This window comes from Corvus brachyrhynchos, unplaced genomic scaffold (genome assembly GCF_000691975.1).
Source record: "Corvus brachyrhynchos isolate BGI_N302 unplaced genomic scaffold, ASM69197v1 scaffold340, whole genome shotgun sequence".
Lineage (NCBI taxonomy): Eukaryota > Metazoa > Chordata > Aves > Passeriformes > Corvidae > Corvus > Corvus brachyrhynchos.
The window spans coordinates 979,625-997,537 of record NW_008235987.1 but is presented as its reverse complement, the minus strand read 5'-3'; the positions used below and the strand labels follow the sequence as shown (position 1 = coordinate 997,537).

The 17,913-nt window shown below is 57.5% G+C and overlaps 1 protein-coding gene across 7 annotated transcripts in view; it reads right to left on the bottom strand.

Annotated features, from left to right (window-relative positions):
* Positions 1-16,978, bottom strand: part of BAIAP2 (BAI1 associated protein 2) — a 30,603-nt gene extending 13,625 nt beyond the window's left edge. For all 7 annotated transcript variants that reach the window (XM_017730277.1, XM_017730270.1, XM_017730292.1 and 4 more), the window contains exons 1-5: positions 16,870-16,978; positions 14,928-15,014; positions 6,610-6,671; positions 6,257-6,328; positions 5,844-5,981 (exon numbers count right to left, since the gene is read on the bottom strand). In XM_017730277.1, the coding sequence (XP_017585766.1) occupies positions 5,844-5,981; positions 6,257-6,328; positions 6,610-6,671; positions 14,928-15,014; positions 16,870-16,939 (429 nt within the window). In that variant the 5' untranslated portion in view covers positions 16,940-16,978. The remainder of the gene's footprint in view (positions 1-5,843; positions 5,982-6,256; positions 6,329-6,609; positions 6,672-14,927; positions 15,015-16,869) is intronic.
* Between the last annotated feature and the right edge of the window lie 935 nt (positions 16,979-17,913).

The following is a 17,913-nucleotide window of genomic DNA, read 5'->3' as shown; positions in this document are numbered from 1 at the left end:
TGTCAGCACAGGTGCAGCAGCACCGAGCTCCAGCCGCGCCTTTGATAAGCACAGCCTCGCTGGGAAATCAGTTCAGACCTTCCCTCCCAGCCAGGGACGTGCAAACACAGGGAACACGAGCCAAGGGCAACGCTGAGCTCTGCCATAGACATCATCACTACAGATCCTTCTTAGTGTGCTTGGCACTGACCCGCCCGAGCAAAGGACCAGCCCCAGCAAAGGATCAGCCCCAGAGACAAGAGGAGCTGCCTTGGGGTCACCAGCACACCACAGCCGTGAGTTTTGGGACCAGAAAGCCAAGGGGAGCAGGTGGCAGGCACCTTCTACCCAGCAGCAGGAGGGATGCAGAGCAGGCAGGGGCTGTGCCACCACGCCAGCTCCAGCTCTCATCCCAAGGACGGATTGGCCAGGACCAGCGGCACAGAGCAGGGGGAAAAGACAAAGGAAAGGTCAGGGAAGAGAGAGGACTGTGCTGGATCGATGCAGCAGGCTGAAATACCTGGAAGGGGTAAACACGGAGAGAAGGGAGGATTTGTTTAGGGAACCACGAGGGAGAAAAGCTAGAAAGTAATGGGATAAAATAAAAGTTAGGCTGATCAGCAGGGGAAAGAGCGTCTGAGCCGGGGAACAGACTCAAGGCAAAGCTGCTGAAACCCCACCACAGCACAGAGGCAAAATGAGCCGAACAAGCAGCCAGGGATCCTCAGCCCTGACAGCTTTTCCTCATTCCCAGAAACTGCTCCTTGCGAGGCAGCTGGCAGGCCCTGGAGCAGCCTCGGGGGAGGCTCTGTCCCCTCCTGGCTCCTGCAGCCCCCACACACGACCCAAGTGTGTCACAGAGGGAGGGAGGGAGGGAGGGAGGTTGGTGTGTCCAGCCAGGCACAGCAATGCTGGATCTGAGCCCGGGGGTATCAGAGGCTCTTCCACAGCCGGGAAGGAGAGCAGAGCTCGGGATGAGCCCTCACCCAAACTCTCCTGTAATACAGCAAATAAAGCACCAGTCCCACAGCAAGGAATGGCCAGCACTGGTCACCACGGGAGCCCAAACACATTTCCCTGCCTTCTGCAGGGACACGGACCCTGCAAAGCCACAGGAGCCCCCCGGGACCACACAGGCACAGCAGAGCCCTGCACCTTTCCCAGGGAGGGGAAAACCGCCCCTGCCCGGGACAGCACCAGCATCCCCAGCCTGGAGAAGGGACGGCCCTGGCCCCTGATGTGCTGCCCACCAGCCTCCCCCGCTTGGCTGCAGCCAGAGCTCCGTGGGGATGCTGGGACACGGCTGCTGATGGTTATCCAAGGTGATGGCAAACTCAGAGCGGATCCTGGGGAGCCAACCCCAAGAGCCAGGGCACTCCAGGGATGCAGAGCTGCCTTCCTCCCCCAGGAAGGTCTGTCTCCCCTCGTTATGGTCACATCTGCAGCAGCCACAGCCCTGCCCTGCTCCTGCCCGGCCCCAGCCACGCTCACATGTGATGTTACATAAAATTCAGAGAGCAAAGCAGCGGGGACTGGCTCCAGCCAGCTCTGCAGGCGCTTCACCTTCTCCTGCCTAAAACATTCCCTCAATACGGGAACAGCCCGGATCAGCAGCTCAGTGCACAGGTTTGGTACCCAAACGCTCATGACACAGCCCTGAGCTGCACAGGCACTTCCAGGGAACGCTTCCAGGGATGGGGCAGCCACAGCATCTCTGGGCACCCTGTGCCAGGGCCTCACCCTCCTCACAGAGAATAACTTCTCCCAAATATCCCATCTAACCCTGCCCTCTGGCAGTGGGAAGACATTCCACCCTGTCCTGTCACTCCAGGCCTTGTCCAAAGTCCATCTCCAGCTCTCTTGGAGCCCCTTTAGATACTGGAAGGGGCTTTTCTTCTATTGCTGGGTTGAGCACATGTCCCCAAACCTGGAGAGAGTGACCTGGAGCTGCTGAGCTTTGAGTCCTTCCCTGTTTGACTTTCACATAAACCTCGTAACCCGGTTTGTGCAAACTCCACGTCATTTGGAGCTTCCTGACCTACACCTAAAATTATTTCTCCTGATGGGAATATCCCAATGAGGTTTCAATGACAAAAGTTTATAAAACCCCCCAGGTTATTTGGCACGGTGGTACTTAATGCTTAAAACGTTCCCATGGGAGCAGGGGTAGGTGTGGGCAGAGGCTGAGCTCAGCCCCCACTGCCCACCCAGGGTCACCCACTGGCACCTGGGCCAGGCACAGCCTCTCAGGGCAAACACCCAGCCCCAGCACTGCTGAATTACAGCCAGTTTCATCTCAGCACGATGCAGAAATCCAATTGCTCACAGTGCTAATATGATTTGATAAATACTTTGAACCAACATAACTTCATTGCTGAGCTGCTGATTCAATCCAGGTCTCAAACCCATCATGACCTTGATTTCATGGCCTGATCACAACCAGCCTTTAATGAAATTACAGCACTTGAGCTTCCTTGGTGATTGTTTAATCTTAATATTGTTTTCATTCTTCTTCATCAGAGATGTGAAGTGAATGGAATTGGTTTGTTCTCCCGGTTTTCAAAACAGGTCAAGCCCCATCTCAGTCACTCCACAAGGAAGATGAGCCACGTGAGGCAGGCGGCTCTCAACCCTCACTCCTCATGTGGAACAGCAGCTCGGGACTGATCCATAAGGAATAAAAGCCTGGCTTATTGTGACATTCAGCAGCAACAACCCCCAACCACAGCATTGCTCCTGACCAGGACAGACAGGGCTTGGGAGCTGGGAAATCACTGATGGCACTTGGAGCTGATGGTTTAGAGCTACGTGAGTCGTCTGGGCTGCAAACCACGAGGTGTTTTAATTCCTCAGCCACTTAATGCTGCAACACTCATCCTCGTCTGGGAAACTCCATAAAACCAGCACGAGACAGTGGCCAGGTGATGTGGGACTTGCAGACGCGCCTGGACCAGCTCTTTCCATGCAACGAGGGGCTGATGCAGCTCAGGAGAAGCCTCCTGCAAGAGTCTGTGAGCATCACACCTCCTCAACCCCCTGCTGCAGAGCTGCTGCTCCCCAGCCACTGCTGTGTGCAGCCCCTGCTGAGCTCCAGTATTTATTTCTGCTCTATAAAGGGGGAACATCTGAGTGAAACAGGTGAGATGTTTGGGCTGCTGCCCTGGGCTCTCTGATTGATCTAGCAGAGTGTGGAGACACAGCCACGCTGGTGCCCTTGCCCAGACAAGGGCTGTCCTCTGCCAAAACCAGAGCCTGGATGGCCCCAAACCCGCTCTCACTTTGACAAATGTTACATAAACCTGGAGGTCCCTGCAGGACAGTCCTGCTGCTTCCACCACGCGTCTCACCCACCCATCTCACTGGCAGGTGATGACAAGATGTGGTCACTCCACAAGTGGTGAAGAGGCAGAACGGAGCAGCTCTGCTTCCCGGAGCATTAAATATGAAGGAAGATGATGACAGAGCATCAGACTCCTGGCTGGCGGCTGCTCCAGCAGCTTCACAGGGATGAGCCTTCAGAAGAGCAAGATGTTATTGCTGCCTTGGAGGAGGTGACACTTCCACCAAAAGCAGCTTCTCCCACAGGGAGAGAAGGAACCAGCCACAGCCCATTAGGAGACTCCAGCCAGCCCTGGCTGATGGGTCTGTGGTCCCCAGGCACCAGCCTGGTGCAGCCGTCAGCATCCCAAAACCATCCCCAGGTGCTGGAGCATCTCTGAGGAGACCACCAGGGGTTTGGCAAGTGGCCACAGGGGTGGCTTTGGGCCAGCTCAGCAAACCAGGCTGCTCTGCTTTAACCAGGCTGAGAAAAGCAAAGCCCCACAAAGCTCTGTAGATGCTCCTGATCCACTCAAACCTGGTTTCAGCTCCTCAAAGCCCCAAACAAGGCTCTCTCCTCAGGCCAGCACCAACACCCACACACTTCCAGGCTGGACCCCAGTTGCTGCAATCCCCCCACTCTCCAGTGCCCAGGCAGAAGTAACAGCAGCGTCGGGGGTGGCCCCAAACACTCTTTTTCTGCAGAGGAAACACCAGCTCTGCAGTCAGCAGAGAAGAGAGGGGAATTTCCCTCCCGGCTGCATTCAGCAATTTTAACTTTGTATTTAGATCTAAGGCACGGCAAACCCCCGCCGAGCGCAGCAGAGCAGCCACGGAGTCACGGCATATTCTGACTTGGAAGGGGCTCATAGCTCTGTAAGCTCAAAAGCCATCATAAGGCTTTTTCAGAGATAAGCACTTCCTAAATACTTACTGCTGAAAGATTAAAGGGAATGAGCGTCTGATCCCGTTTCCCTGCCCGGAGAGCTGTGCTAACAGGGCTGCCCCACGGATTCCCTCCTCCTCCGGCTCAGGGTGTGGGATGGGGATCCCTGCCCCAGGGTTCGGCAGGACAGGGCTGGCTCTGGCAGCAATTCCCTTCTGTTGTCCCTGTCAGCAGCTCTTGCAGGTGGGGGGAAGAGAGGTTTGATCCCCGTGTCCCCCCACGCCGGGCTCGGGGCCTGACAGGGCTTTTCTCGCTCAGCTGGAATTTCAAAGCTGGGACTTGTGGAGATGCCATGCTCAGAAGTGGTTTCAGCTGCTCAGCCCTGGAGAACACAGCAGAGCCCCCCCCACAGCAGGCTGGACACAGAGGAGTGTGTGCTGGCACCTTCCAGCCCTGCTCTGGCACCTCCCAGCCCCGCTCCGGCTGTGCCGCCCCGGCACCTCCCAGAGCCCTGGCTCCACACAGAACCCACAGGCCAAACCATGGCGGATGACAGCGGCTGCATTCTTCTCCTTCAGTGCTTGTTCTGACCCACAGCACCATTTCCCAAACTTCAGTGCAATTAAGGATGTCACTTCCCCAGCACAAACCTCACTGTAACTCTCTGCTGGAGACTAAATGCCACTAAATGCCATTAAATTGACCCCCACGAGCAAAGTGCCACCAGTGTGCAGATCTCCTTCAGCAGACACAGATCTCTGACGTGTGAAGAAACAACACACACCCCTCTGCCCTGGAGACAAGACGAATTCATCTTCCCCTTTCCAAGCACCACTTGTGCCTCCATTGTTCCGTGGCAGCAGCACTCGACTGTCAGCCAGGGCATGTTGGTGCATCAATTACCCCTGCAAGTCTGCCTGGATCAGCCATGCTCGGGGCAAAGCTCAAAGTGAAGTCTGCAAAGTGCAGAGGACACAAACTCCTGCTGCGGATCCATCGGGGACCCGAGTGGGATCTGCCGGGGACCCGAGTGGGATCCGCTGGGGACCCGAGTGCCACAGCCCCTCGCACTGCCAGGACGTGCCCTGGATGCTCCTCAGTGAGACCCCACCCCGCCTCTCCCTTTGTGGGGAGCTCTGACTCCCCGCCGTGCCCACCCCTCAGCGCAGCCCCCGGAGGGACCCCGGCCCCCGAGCACGGTGCCCACACGCATCACACCGCGCTGATTCACCGCAGCCGCCCCCAGCGCCGCCCCCGCGGGCGGGGGAAGGGGCACAGGCACGGAAAACACACAAGAAAACAGCCTCCCGGGGACGGTAGATGAGGCACGGCAGGAATTAATGATCCGTTGGGGTCATTCATGAAGGCAAAGGGGAAAAGCAGCGGGAGCGGTGGATGGAGCAGGGTCAGAGAGGGCAGCTCCAGCCGCACTCTGCAGCGTGGCCACGGGAACAGCCCGTTCCCACCGCTGGCTGCCACCCCCTGCCATCCACACCCCCCCAGCCCAGCGGCACCCCTAAAGCTGCCGCGCCCCTTCCTCTAAAGAGAGCAGCAAATCCTTCCCCAGGTGTTTGCCACAGCCCAGCCACCCCACGGGCAGCACCGAACACCCACCCGTGTCCCCCCACCCGCTGCTCGTGCCCCCAGCCCGGGCTCCTACCTGCAGCTCCTTGTCCGAGTACTTCTGCGGGTTCTTGCTGCCCTGGCTCTTCTTGCGAAGTTTCTTCAGCTCTGCCTGGCACTTGTCGAGGGAGTCCCCCTTGCTCCTCTGCTCTGTCTGGTATTTCTTCAGCGCAGCCTGGATGCGACAGGAGAAAGTTCTGAGCTTTGGCCACAGCTCCTGCTGCCAAGGGGTGACAGAAACAAGCAGAGCCCCTGGAAAAGGGGGATCCCCAAGGCCCAGAGAGCAAACAGGGAACAACGCTGTCCTGTGCGTGGTGACGTGTGACAGTCTGTAACCAGGGGCAGGAGCCGTGGCAGGACACAACGTCCCCGAGCAGGGAGCAGGTGATGGGGGACACCCAAGGATGCCCAAGCCCAGGGTTGTGCCAGACTCACACACACATAACTCACACTCAGGTACCGGGAGTCCAGCTCCACCTTCTGCTCCAGCTGCGTCAGGAGCTCGTTGTGGAAGGACTTGAGCTGCAGAGAGAAAGAAACACACGGTGCTTGTGGAGGGCTGGCAGAGCCTGCCTGGGGAGCAGCAGATGGCACCAGGGATGGCACTGGAGCGGGGCTGCACAGGCTGAGAGCAGCAAGGGACAGACTCAGAGAGGGCCCAGCAGGGCAGAAGAGGATGCCCAAGCAATGCAGACCCTTCGGAGCTCAGCAAATCCATGTCAGAGGGGCTGGTGTCATCTGGACATGGCATGGAAAAGCACTTGCACCAACAGAGACCCCAGCACACCAGGCTGGGCACTCACCATCTCCTCCAGCTGGTTCTGGATCTGCCTGTGCACCTCTGCCATCTGGAAGAGCACGTCCCCTGCAGAGGCAAGACACAGGAGGGGTTTGAGGCCCCGGGGCTGGGGCAGGCAGCACCCTGCTGGCAAGGAGGGGTCCCCAGCCAGACCCAGGGGGCTCCTGGAGTACCCCCCACGCCCACCTTTGGGGAGCTGCAGTGAGACAATGCTCACCTGAGACACTTGGACAAACAGGGAAACCCTGTGCAGCAGGAAGGGGAGCAAGGACGAGCAGCAGCAGGACCCCAGCACCAGGGGCAGCCCTTGTTCCCCAGGCACAGCACAGGGACAGACACAGCCCTGGCACTCGGTGCAGGTCACAGGACACGGGGCTGAGCCCTGGGGTGCTGCTTGCCTCAAAACCACCAGGGTTTGTTTGGCCCCAGGGGCTGAGCCAGGGCTGCCACTGTCGTGGGCCGAGGGATCCCCACTGCAGCCAAGGAACCCCAGCTCTGTTCTGCCACTTCCTTCAATTTTTCTTTTCCAGTGCAGGACTCCAGCCCCACACCCAGTGCTGTTCTGGAGGAAGGGCCGTGTCCTGGCTCAGCAGAAGCCCCAGCATGGCTGGAGCCAGACACACACACGGGAGCATCTTTTAGGAATGGAGCCAGCACTAAGAGCCCTGTCCTGGATCAGAGCGCGCCTTGGGGACAGCCCAGCTGTGTCAGCTCTTTTCAGGGCTGAGTTTGGAAGCTTTCCCTTCCAGCATGGCAGGTTGCAGCTTCCCAAGAGGCTCCCAACCTCTGTGGAGCTGTTTGCAAATGAAAGCCGGCATCTCACTGGAGCAAGGGAACAAGTGGGACCCTCACCCAGCACAGTTGTTGCCAGCCCCAGCTCCAGCCTGGCCCCCCATGTCCCCCCACATGCCTGGGCACGTGGACCATGAGCCACCCGAGGGTCAACACCCCCAGCTGACCAGGAACAACCTGCCTCAACATTTCTTTGCTCTCCTGGCTGGAGCAATTCGTACTTTGCACCATACACCATGTCTCAAGCCCTTCTGCAAACATTAAAATCCGATCCCTTGGCAGGCACCGGCCCCTCTGCCGCAGTGACAGAACCGGCTGTGGCACCGGCTGCTGGCAGGGCCACCATCCCTCTGTGCCCCCTGAGAGAACAGCGATGCCCAGGGCACCCCCACAAAGAGAGAGGTGACCAGATGGCAGAGCCAACAGCTCTGCTCCTTCCCCACAAGGAAACCGCGTGCCGAAATTTCCACCGAGCTGGCCGCGACTTTTCCAGCCGGTTCTCCAGGTGCTGAGCCAAGGGGAACACTCACACCCAGCCACCACACACGTCTGCAGCGTCACACGAGAGCAGAGAGGTCCAGGCAAGGGGTCACCACCACAGGAGTGCCAGGAAATCGCTCTGGCTTGGGCTGTGACAGCTCAATGGTGGGAAGTGCCTGAATTCCCACTGTAAGGAGGCCCTGACGTCACACCGAGCTGGCTTTGTCAGGGCTATCAATGCAAGGGTGGCTCTCTCATTATTCCCAAAGCTTGCACCACCCCCCTGTCCCTCTCCCTTCCCGTTTGGCTGGAGTGGGAATCCCTGGAGTGCTGGCATGGGGCTGGCTGGGAGCTCTGGTCACCGTCACTGAGCTCCTGACCCACCCGAGAGCGCAGGGACTGGGGCACCCAGAAATAACATCCATATCCCCAAACCCAGCCCTGGGTACCCCTGCGCTGGGACAAGAGGGCTCTGCCCCCCTCCCACATTCCTCTCCCAGGGAACTGGCCCATTCCCAGCAGCCGGGGCGGCTCATGGTGCGTCTCTCAGCACCGATATCAATCTTTGGGTTCTATTTCTCCTCCACCACCACCCCCTTGGCTCCCATCGGGGCGTTCCAGCCCCACATCAAAGCCAGCAGCGCACTGAGCCTTTCCCACAGCACAGCCTCACTGTGTGCCAGCCTGGAGAGGGGACACTGCTGTCCCCCCTGTGCTCAGCCCAGCACCACGAGCCCAAGGTGAGCCCCCGGAGCAGCAGGGACGGTGCAGGAAGGCAGCTGGACGCCCGCCTGGAGCCTCATGAGCTTCCTCTGGAGCCTCTCCCCAGCCTCTGCCAGCACTGGAAGCCCAGCTGGGTGGCAGGATTTGAACTAAATCCCCTAAAACCAGCAGCAGCACGGTGTGAATTCCCACAGAGCACCTCTGACACCCCGACAGCCGCACGCCGTGAGCTGCTTCACAAAAACCTACAGACCATGTGAGACTCCGACAGACACCTCACCCCAAAGCCAACCCAGAGCTGCAGGGATGAAGCTAAACTGTGACTAAGGGATACCACGGCAGCTGGAAAGGCTCAATATCCCAAAACCTGGCTGGGAAAAGAATCCGTGGCACTGTGCCAGGGGTACCACCGTGAAATGCTGGGGGGAGCAGGGCACGGAGCTCAGCGGCACAGGGCACACGCCCTGGCAGCAGCACGGCCGCCCACGCCACGGGCGTTCCGCAGCGGCTGCCAGAGGGATTTGCGAGTTGGACACCTCAACTGCGCAGCGGGACAGCAGCTCAGGTCACCCCGTGAGCTGCACCGAGCTGCCAAAACACACATCCTGCAGGTGAAGAACCCCCGGGTGAAGCATCTCACCCACACCCAGAGGTACTAAGAGAGCCGGGGAAGGGCAGGAGGCAGAGCCGGGGTTTCTCCCCTCCCCGCAGGCTGCCGAGCACGCGGGGAGGAGGAGCTGCTGTTTGCGGCTGACTCACAGTATCGTTCTGGGAGCAGAACTATAGGAGCTATTGTGGGCCCTTCCCTTCCACACCCAGCCCACAACAGGCAAACAGGTTGTTCCACATCCCTCCCATCCCTGCTGGCACCACGGGAGCCAGCTGCCCCTCCAGAAGGTGTAGCAGTGGGAACCCAGCTCTTAGGGGGGGTTTGCTTTGGAGCTGCCTGAGACTCAAGGCTGTTTTTTGACCCCCTTCTAAAACAGGATACGGGCCATTTTAAATAAAAATACCAACTATGCATTAATCAAGGAGCCAGATTGCTCAGAGACAGAACATGCTGATGCTGGTGCAGGGCTGGAGCAACCCAGGCTGTCCTGCAAGGGCAGCAGGAGATGGTGGCCAGTGGCCAGGGGACCATCTCCCACCAGCCACACCATCACCCACCAGAAGCACCGTGGCTGCCTCAAGTCCCAGGGTCAGGGCTTGGGCACATCCCCTGAAAACCAGCCAGCAATAACCCTGCTCACACAACACCTCGGTGCTGAAGATCGGATGCAGCCAGATTTAAGGCAAAACCAAGTGTAGGGAGAGGTGGCACTCGGGGACACGGTTAATGGTGGACTCGGTCAGCGGCTGGGCTCAGTGATCTCGAGGGCTTTTCCAACCTAAACTATTCCACTGAAAGCTTCTGCAGTGTTTTTGGCTCTTCCCCTCACACCAGCACATCGTGACCCGGGCTCACAGACCCAGCCCAAGCAGCTCCCAGGTGCCAGGGAGAAGCAATTCCAGCCCCGCGCCTCAGCCGGCCGAGGCTCTGATCCGCGAGTGCCGACGTTCCGTGTGACAGCGGGGAAGATCCGTGTGCTGGGAAGATCCGCGTGCAGGGGAAGGAGACGAGTGTGGGGAAACAATCAGCTTCTCCACGCTGACTCATCTCTTTCCTCTCCACAACGGTTTCACTCCTGCCAGCCCCAGAGGACTGGGCGATGTGCTGATAATTCATCAGCGACTCGTCAGCGCTTCTAGCTCAGCGCCGCTCCAGCCCCGCCTGGCACAGCTTAAGGCGTCTTGCATTTGTTTATTAAGAGACCAGGTAAAGCGGAAAGCAGAAGCTTCCCAAGGCACCCCGGCTTGGGTTCCCAGTTCCCAGTAACTGGCTCCCTCAGGCTTGCCACTGACACTTTCACCAGGGGTACATCAGAGACCGGGATGTTCCGTGCCCCCCACGCTCCCCCTGGCTGAGGGCCAGTCCCGGATCTGTACCAGGATGCACACACCAGTGAGTGCCCAGTGCCCAGCTGCTCTGGCAGGAGCTATACTGGTGGCACTGGGTTAATTAGCAGAGAACACACCCTCACACGGCCCACCTGGCCCCACGTGATCCAATCCCTCCGGCACACCGGCGGCTCCAGAGGGGAAGCAAACACCTCCAGGACCTGGAGCTGGCCACACACCCCGCCAAAACCGCTCCTCAAACCTGCCAAGCTCCCCCCATTGCTGATGGACGGCAGAAACCAGCCCATGGACACACACGGGACCCCTCCATTCCCCCAGAAGGAAGGAGCATCCCTGCAGGATCCTTCCCAGGCACAGTGCCGGGGCACACGGCAGGTGGGAATCCTGGAAGTTGTCACCATCACCAGGGAAGGTGAAACCCAGCCGTTACACACATCTGCCACACGTTGGGAGCCCCAGCCAGGCCACATGGTCCTCACAGATGCTCATTTACAACCCTCCACCACCATGTACCAAACACAGGTTGGTGAGAACAAGCCTTGGCCGTCTGCTCCTCATGGGAGGGATGGAGGCAGTGGAAAAGCCCCATCCCGAGGCAGCAGAAGGCTGTGAGAGGACTGTCTTGTATTTCTGCACCCTTAGCAAGCCCATTCCTGCAGCTTCCTTTCTTCCACTGGCACAAAGCTGTCACCCACAAGGTGTTAAGTGCATTGTTAAGCCCAAATTTAAAGGATCAAGCAAAAAGATCTCGGCTCCCAGCCAGGAGCTCACCTGCACAGCAGAGGGACCTCACTGCAGGGACACTCCGCCACAAATCACAGGACAATATTTTCTGGAGTTCTGTGTCATCCTGGGCACTGCTCTGGCTGCTTCCCAGTGGACACCAGCAGCTCCGCTGGTCCCAAACCACACTCAGCCACCACCAGCTCCAGCAGTCCCCGATCCCACTTGGAGCTCCACGCTGACCTTTGGCACCTGTGGGATCTATATCTGCACCTCTGCTGCTGCAGGAAGCATCGACCCAAAACAACCACAAATCCAATTAACAGATTAATCCCTGTTCCCAGAGGATCCGGTGCAGCACAAAGCTCCGGGACAGACCTGGAGCTGCAGGGCAGAGCCTGAGCTCAGGGATGCCCCTGGATCCCTGGAAGTGTCCAAGGCCAGGCTGGACAGGGCTTGGAGCACCCTGGGATAGTGGAAGGTGTCCCTGCCCATGGCAGGTGGTGGCACTGGATGAGCTGTAAAGTCCCTTCCCATCCAAGCCATGACGGTGCCACCTCTGATTTTATTGTGGAAATAAAAAGCCATTATGTGCCAGGGGCTCCTTTCAGCTCAACAATGGCTGAGTAATTGCTGCCTGTGCTGCCCTTTCACAGCCTGTGTGTCACCCAGAGCAGCTTCACCCATCCAAGGGGCATTCCAGAAACAACTGCTGAGCAGAATCCACCTCCGGCCCTGGAGGTGTTTCCTGCAGGTGCTGCTCGGCCCCAGCGTCCCGGGGGAAATGTCTCCAGCTCTGCTCACCAGGAGAAAAAAGCCCCTTTCTCTGACTTTGTCATGGCCTAGTTTTCAAGGACAAAAGAAACGACATTTTGAGCAGCATCCAAGGGACCTAAGCAGGAGCTGGACAAGGGCCAAAGTCACCTGAGGACTCGTGCATGAGGCTGGAGCTTCTTGGAAGGGGCTACAAACCACTCCAGGACTGAGCCGGGACAAGCCTTCCCTGGTCAGACACACGCTCCTCACACCAGCTCATCTGCCCTAGAGCCACTGCCACAACCAACAAGGGGGTGAAGAACAGCCCAAGGAGCCTCTGTCAAGGACCTGTGGGCACAGACCTAATCCCACCCCTGGACTGGCCAGCAGGGAGCTGCACAGAGCAAAGCGACTCCTCTGCTGCTCCGGGACAAGGACAGCTCCACCCTGGACCTGCTCAGAGCATCACTGGGGTTAAGAACACCCCAAAGCCCCGACTCTGCACACCCCAAACCTCAGCAGTGGGGTTCAGACAGCCCCACCAGACACTTGCACCCAAAAACTCAGCCCCCAGAGCCGATTACTGCTCAAGCGCGTGGTTATCGCCACTTCTCCGTTCCCACACGGGATTATCCCGTCTACGCACGGTTCCTAAAATCTGATGGGGAATTCAGGAAAAATGCACAGTGCTAAGCAGCCCCATGGGCAGCCAGCAGCTGAGCCCAGAGCAGTGCTCCAGAGGGCTCCGTGTTCCATGGGACAAACGGGCAGCACCATCAGAGGGCTGGGACACCTCCTGCCCCAGAAAGGCACCAGGAAAGCACCCAGGTTAGGAAAGAGAGGGTGTTGGAGGGAAAACAAGGATCTCAGGTTTTTGTCCATGGAGGCTGGAAACACAAGCTGCAATCCTGACCAGAGCATCCCATGGTCCTGGCTGACATCTTGAAGCAGTTTTCCCTATAAACCAATGGAAGGAAATCCCACTCAAGGAGGGAGCTGGGGGGCACAACATTAATGGAAGCAGCAATTAAGAGAATTCCTGTTTACTGTTCTAAAATGAATTCCCCATCCCTGGGAGTGTCCAAGGCCAAGCTGGATGGGGCTTGGAGCACCCTGGGACAGTGGGAGGTGTCCCTGCCCATGGCAGGGGTGGGACTGGATGGGCTTTAAGGTCCCTTCCAGCCCAAACCGTTTTGAATGAAATAACCCAGAGCTCCTTGCCGGCACTATCGGCATTTCCAGCCCAGGGAGCGATAAGGCAAAGGTGTTCCCAGGAAAAGCTGCACCTCTGGCGAGCACAGCCCCCACGCAGAACATTTCTCAGCCCCTGTTTACACATCTGCTGGGAGGGGGCTGTGTCCCAGCTGTTATCAGCTCCACCGAGCTGCAGCCAGAAATTTTATCTCAACTTTCTCCTGCTCAGAGCAGCTGCCACAGCAAATATCAGCAGGATCAACAGAGCACGGGGCTGAGGAGCAGCTGGAGCCGCCAGGAGCCTGCCTGAGGTGTGTCCACACCAAGAGGGGAAGGAGCAGTGATCTGGAAACATTTTAAACCCCAAAATACTCGAGCCACACATGGGGAGATGGCACTAAGGACATCAAACCCTTGTCCTTTGGCGAGCAACCAGGGCCAGAAGTTGCCAAATCCAGGTTTGAAGTGCAAGCAAACCTGGAGCTGCTCTGGAGAGCCAGCAGGGTGGGGGGTCCCCAAGCTCCAGCCCCCTGATAGGGCTGCCCCAAAGTTCCCTTCCTGGAGGGCAGAGCTGGGTGTCCCTCAGCCCCAGAGAGGCAGCAGCAGCTCCCCGCAGGCTCTGCACAGCCCTCGCGGCGCACACAGGGCTCTTTGTTTTATTTATTAAACAGGAGCAGATTGCTCCAGGCAGCTTTAATCCACGACTCGGTTTCCATAGACACTTAACTGCTTTCCCAGCACAACTCCAAGGCAGCAGCAGGGCTGGGGGGAGCGGGGTCTGACACCAAATCCAGAGCCCAGGGGCTGCTCCCCGACTCCTTCAGCCTTTAGAGTCATTCCAGCTCAACCTCCCTGCTAATTGCCTGCCCCAGAGAGACGCTTTAATGAGCACTTTGCCATCGCCGCTGAGCCAGAGCTGCAGGAGGGAGGAGGAGGAGGAGGAGGAGGGGGAGGAAGGGTTCACCTGGGACTGCACAGACACGAGAGCAAAGCCCATCTCACTCTGTGAGAGCCTTAACAAAGTGCAGCATCCCAAGGGGAGCGGGAGAATCACCTCGAACCATGGGGGGAGCCGGGAGGGTCACCTCTGGCTCGAGATGGGAGAACACAGGAGCCATGTCTGGGCAATAGGGAGACTGGGAAAGCAGCTCCCAAAGGATTTACTGGAGAAATAAGTGTGAGAAAGGGGAGGGAGGCACCGAGCGTCACAGCTCGTGACGTTTGCCATCGATTGAGCAAACACAAGTCCCTGGCAGTGGCACAGGGAGGCTCCAGTGCATGCAGGGTACAGTCCCAGCCCCACCACACACGGGGTGACCTCCACCAGCACAGCCCTTGCCCAGTGCAGCCAACCTGCCCCCTCCAGATTCCTCCCTCTCCCTTTCCCCTCCAGAGGCCCCTGATGGGCAGCACAGCCCCACTGCCGGGTCGAAATCTGCTGCTTCTCCTTTGCAAAGGAAGACAAAACCACCCCAAAAGCTGCTCTCCAAAAACGCCACGAGCCAAACCCCTGACACTGAGAGTACCAGGGGGTTTTCCAAACGGCATTAACAGTGAATACAGAGACACTTCCACCACTGAGACGAGGCAGGAGCAGCTCCACACTGAGCTTGTTCTCCCCGGCAGCACCAAAGATCCATTTCATTCCTGGGCTGGGAATCTGCAACTCCATTTAGCAGCAAACTGGGGACTTACCCAATTCTTTCGATCCTTGGCTTTCACTGGCCAACTCTCCCATCTTCACCAGAGCATCAAAGTACCCTTTTGCTGCATATGTCATGCCTAAAAAGCACCAAGAAATGGAGGTTACATTCTCCTTAATGGCTGTTAGAACTTCTGGGGCACTCAGGAGATGCTAGACACTAAAATAGGTATTACCTCAAGGGCCTTAACCCCCCAGGGAAGGACCACACAACAAACAGAGGAAAAGTGAGCAAAGAAAGCTGGAGCAGTGAGATTACAGGGTAATTTAGGATTAAAAAAGGTACATGCAGGACTGTGGTGGTTTTCACTGCAGTGCAAGCATCAGGCTGCTACTGCTGCTCAGAGAAATCACTGCGGAATAATTGAGTATCACAGACTTTCATTATAGTTCAGCCTTGTTTGTTGACATTCCAGCTACACACTTGACTCTAATCAGATAAGCAGGGGGTTTCCTCTAATCACAGAACACGCTGTACAGCCCCAGCTCCAGCCTTCCAACGCTGCCTCTGCTCTGGCTCCTGGGTTCGGCACTTCCTCCAGCTGCCCCCCAGCTCAGGGATCCGAGGGGAAAGGATGACCCAAGCCAAGTTAAAAATTACAGGAAGATCCTTGGCTCCAAAGCGTTTTCACAGCAGAGATGTGAGAAAAACACAAACCCAGTGATCACACTGGGAATCCCAAATGCCGTGGCTGGGGGGAGAGGGCAGCACGGGGTAAACAGATCCACCTCCCAGGTAATTAAAGCTAAGTTATCAGTAGAATACTTCAGAAGAATAAATAAAAAATATAGTCCCAAGGGTGACCCGTTCCCCCATCAGACCCTGCCTCTGCTCCCTTCCCTGCAGGAACCAGCAGGGAAAGCACCCCCAAATCATGAACCCCACTCGGCTGGCACCCCTGGGAGTTGCTGGGAAAGGCTGCTGCCTGTGGGGGTGCCCTGTGCCCCTTCCCCGGGGAGCAGAGTGCAGCGGGCTGGGGTGGACGGGCACTTCCCCGTCACGGCTGGGTGATCCATTAAATCCCAGTTCAAACCAGTGCCCAGCGCTGGCAGGACGCGGCGCCCAGGGCAGCGCCGGCACCCGGGAACGGGGGAGGGCTGAAAGAATCCTCACGGAAACAGCCGGGAGCCTCACCTGGCTCGGGGGAAGGAAAACGCGCTGCAGGCAGGAGCAGGAGCAGCGATCCTTCCCAAAGGTCGGATCCCAAACCCTGGCTCGTAAGAGCATGAGACACCAAAGTGGTTTTCCCCCCACTGGCTGAAGATGATGAGAGACTCTCCCCCACAGGCGTTTTCACTGGGATTATTAAAAAATAAAATCCAAGAGGCACGTGCAACTCTGAAGGGAGCAGAGCCCTCCCTGGAAAAACACAGCTCTGGGTCGAGCAAAGCTTAAACCTCCTCAAAACCCAGCTGAGGAGGGCCCAGGCAGTGCACAAAGCCAGTTTAAGTCAAAATAGTCCATTTTGGGGTTTAATCAATTCCTAGCTTCCTTTTGATCACTTAAATCTACACCTCCCTAATGGCTCCCAATAGGATCCTGCATTCCCAATCAAGAGCTGCCATCAAGATTTTTAGGCTTTTTCCTTCGTTCTTCCGGGCAACTTAAAGATTTCAATAACACCTCTTTAAAAATCTCAGTTCTCAGTATTTTAAACAAACATTTAAAGACGAACTGTTTGGAGACGTGTTTCGTTACCCTGCTGCCTCCCAACGTTTTCTCCCTGGAATCCCTCCCATATCCACGGCCTTGCACATCCCACCGTGGTCCAAGAACCATCCTCCCCGTTCCCTCCCCACGGGAACAAAGAACTTTTCAACAAAAACCCGAAAATTTTCAACAAAAACCAAAGGTTTCCCAGCTTTCCCCCCTCCGCAGCCTGGCAGCCCCCAGCACTCCAGCACCAACCATGCCAACAGCGCAGTGTCACTTACTTGCTAAGGCTTTTTCATAGGTCTTCCCCATAGAAATGAAATTCCTGAGGCTGGGATTGAACTGCTCCATGATTGTCTAAAGGGAAGAGAACATGGCTGGGATTAGCAGGGATGATGGGAAGTGGAGTGAACAGCTCCATGCTCAGCTCTGTGCTGATAAGCACAAAGAGAGAGCAAAAAGTCCTCCCAGCTCCCCAGAAGATGCCCCAGAACCCTCCCCTGTCCTGCAGCTTCACTGAGGAGGACCAAGCTGGGTTTGAGCACCACGAGGGACAAGAATGAGGGGGCTCTGCAGTGCCTCAGCACAAGATGCTTCCCCAGGAGAGGAAAGTGAATGCCCCAACCAGAAAAGTATCAGATATGGCAAAAATAACCATAACAACAACTATAAGTGGCTATTTGGGGCAGCCCCAGCCCTCAGACCAACCAGGGAGGTGACCCAAGCTCTGGGGGATGGTGGCAGGTGATGTCCCACTCCTGGGATGGCCACGGAGAGCAGCACCAGCCCAGCCCATCATGGACGAGCAGGAAGGGCTGAAGAGCAGAATTCCAAATGTGCAGCCAGGAGTGAGCCAGAGGGAAGCCACCAGCACCCCCTGAGCTGTGCCAGCCCTGCTGAGGCCACATGCCCGGAGTTACACCTGGGTCCCTCAGCCCTGGGGGGCTCTGCCCACCTGCCCAGAGGGTGGGCTGAACACGGGCAGCGCTGTCTGAGCTTTTCCTGCCTCGCTCTGAGGCCCTCAGTTAAGATGGGGGAAGGAATAATCGGATCAGGGAGAAGAAGAAGGGCTCTTTGTGTGCTTGGCCCCACAGCCACAGCCCGCCCTGCCCGGGCCCTCACCCCGACACCAATCCCAGCCAGCCTGGAAGAGGCACAACCTCCATTCTCTCCTGGGAATCCTCCGGATCAAGTCCAGTTCCAGCCCCAGAGCTGGTCCCAATTCCCTGCCCCACCTTGGGGACACCCTCCCACCAAGGTGCCACCCGAAAATGAGAGTTCAGAGCCTGAATGCCCCCAGGCAGGGATGCACCACGGGCATTCCT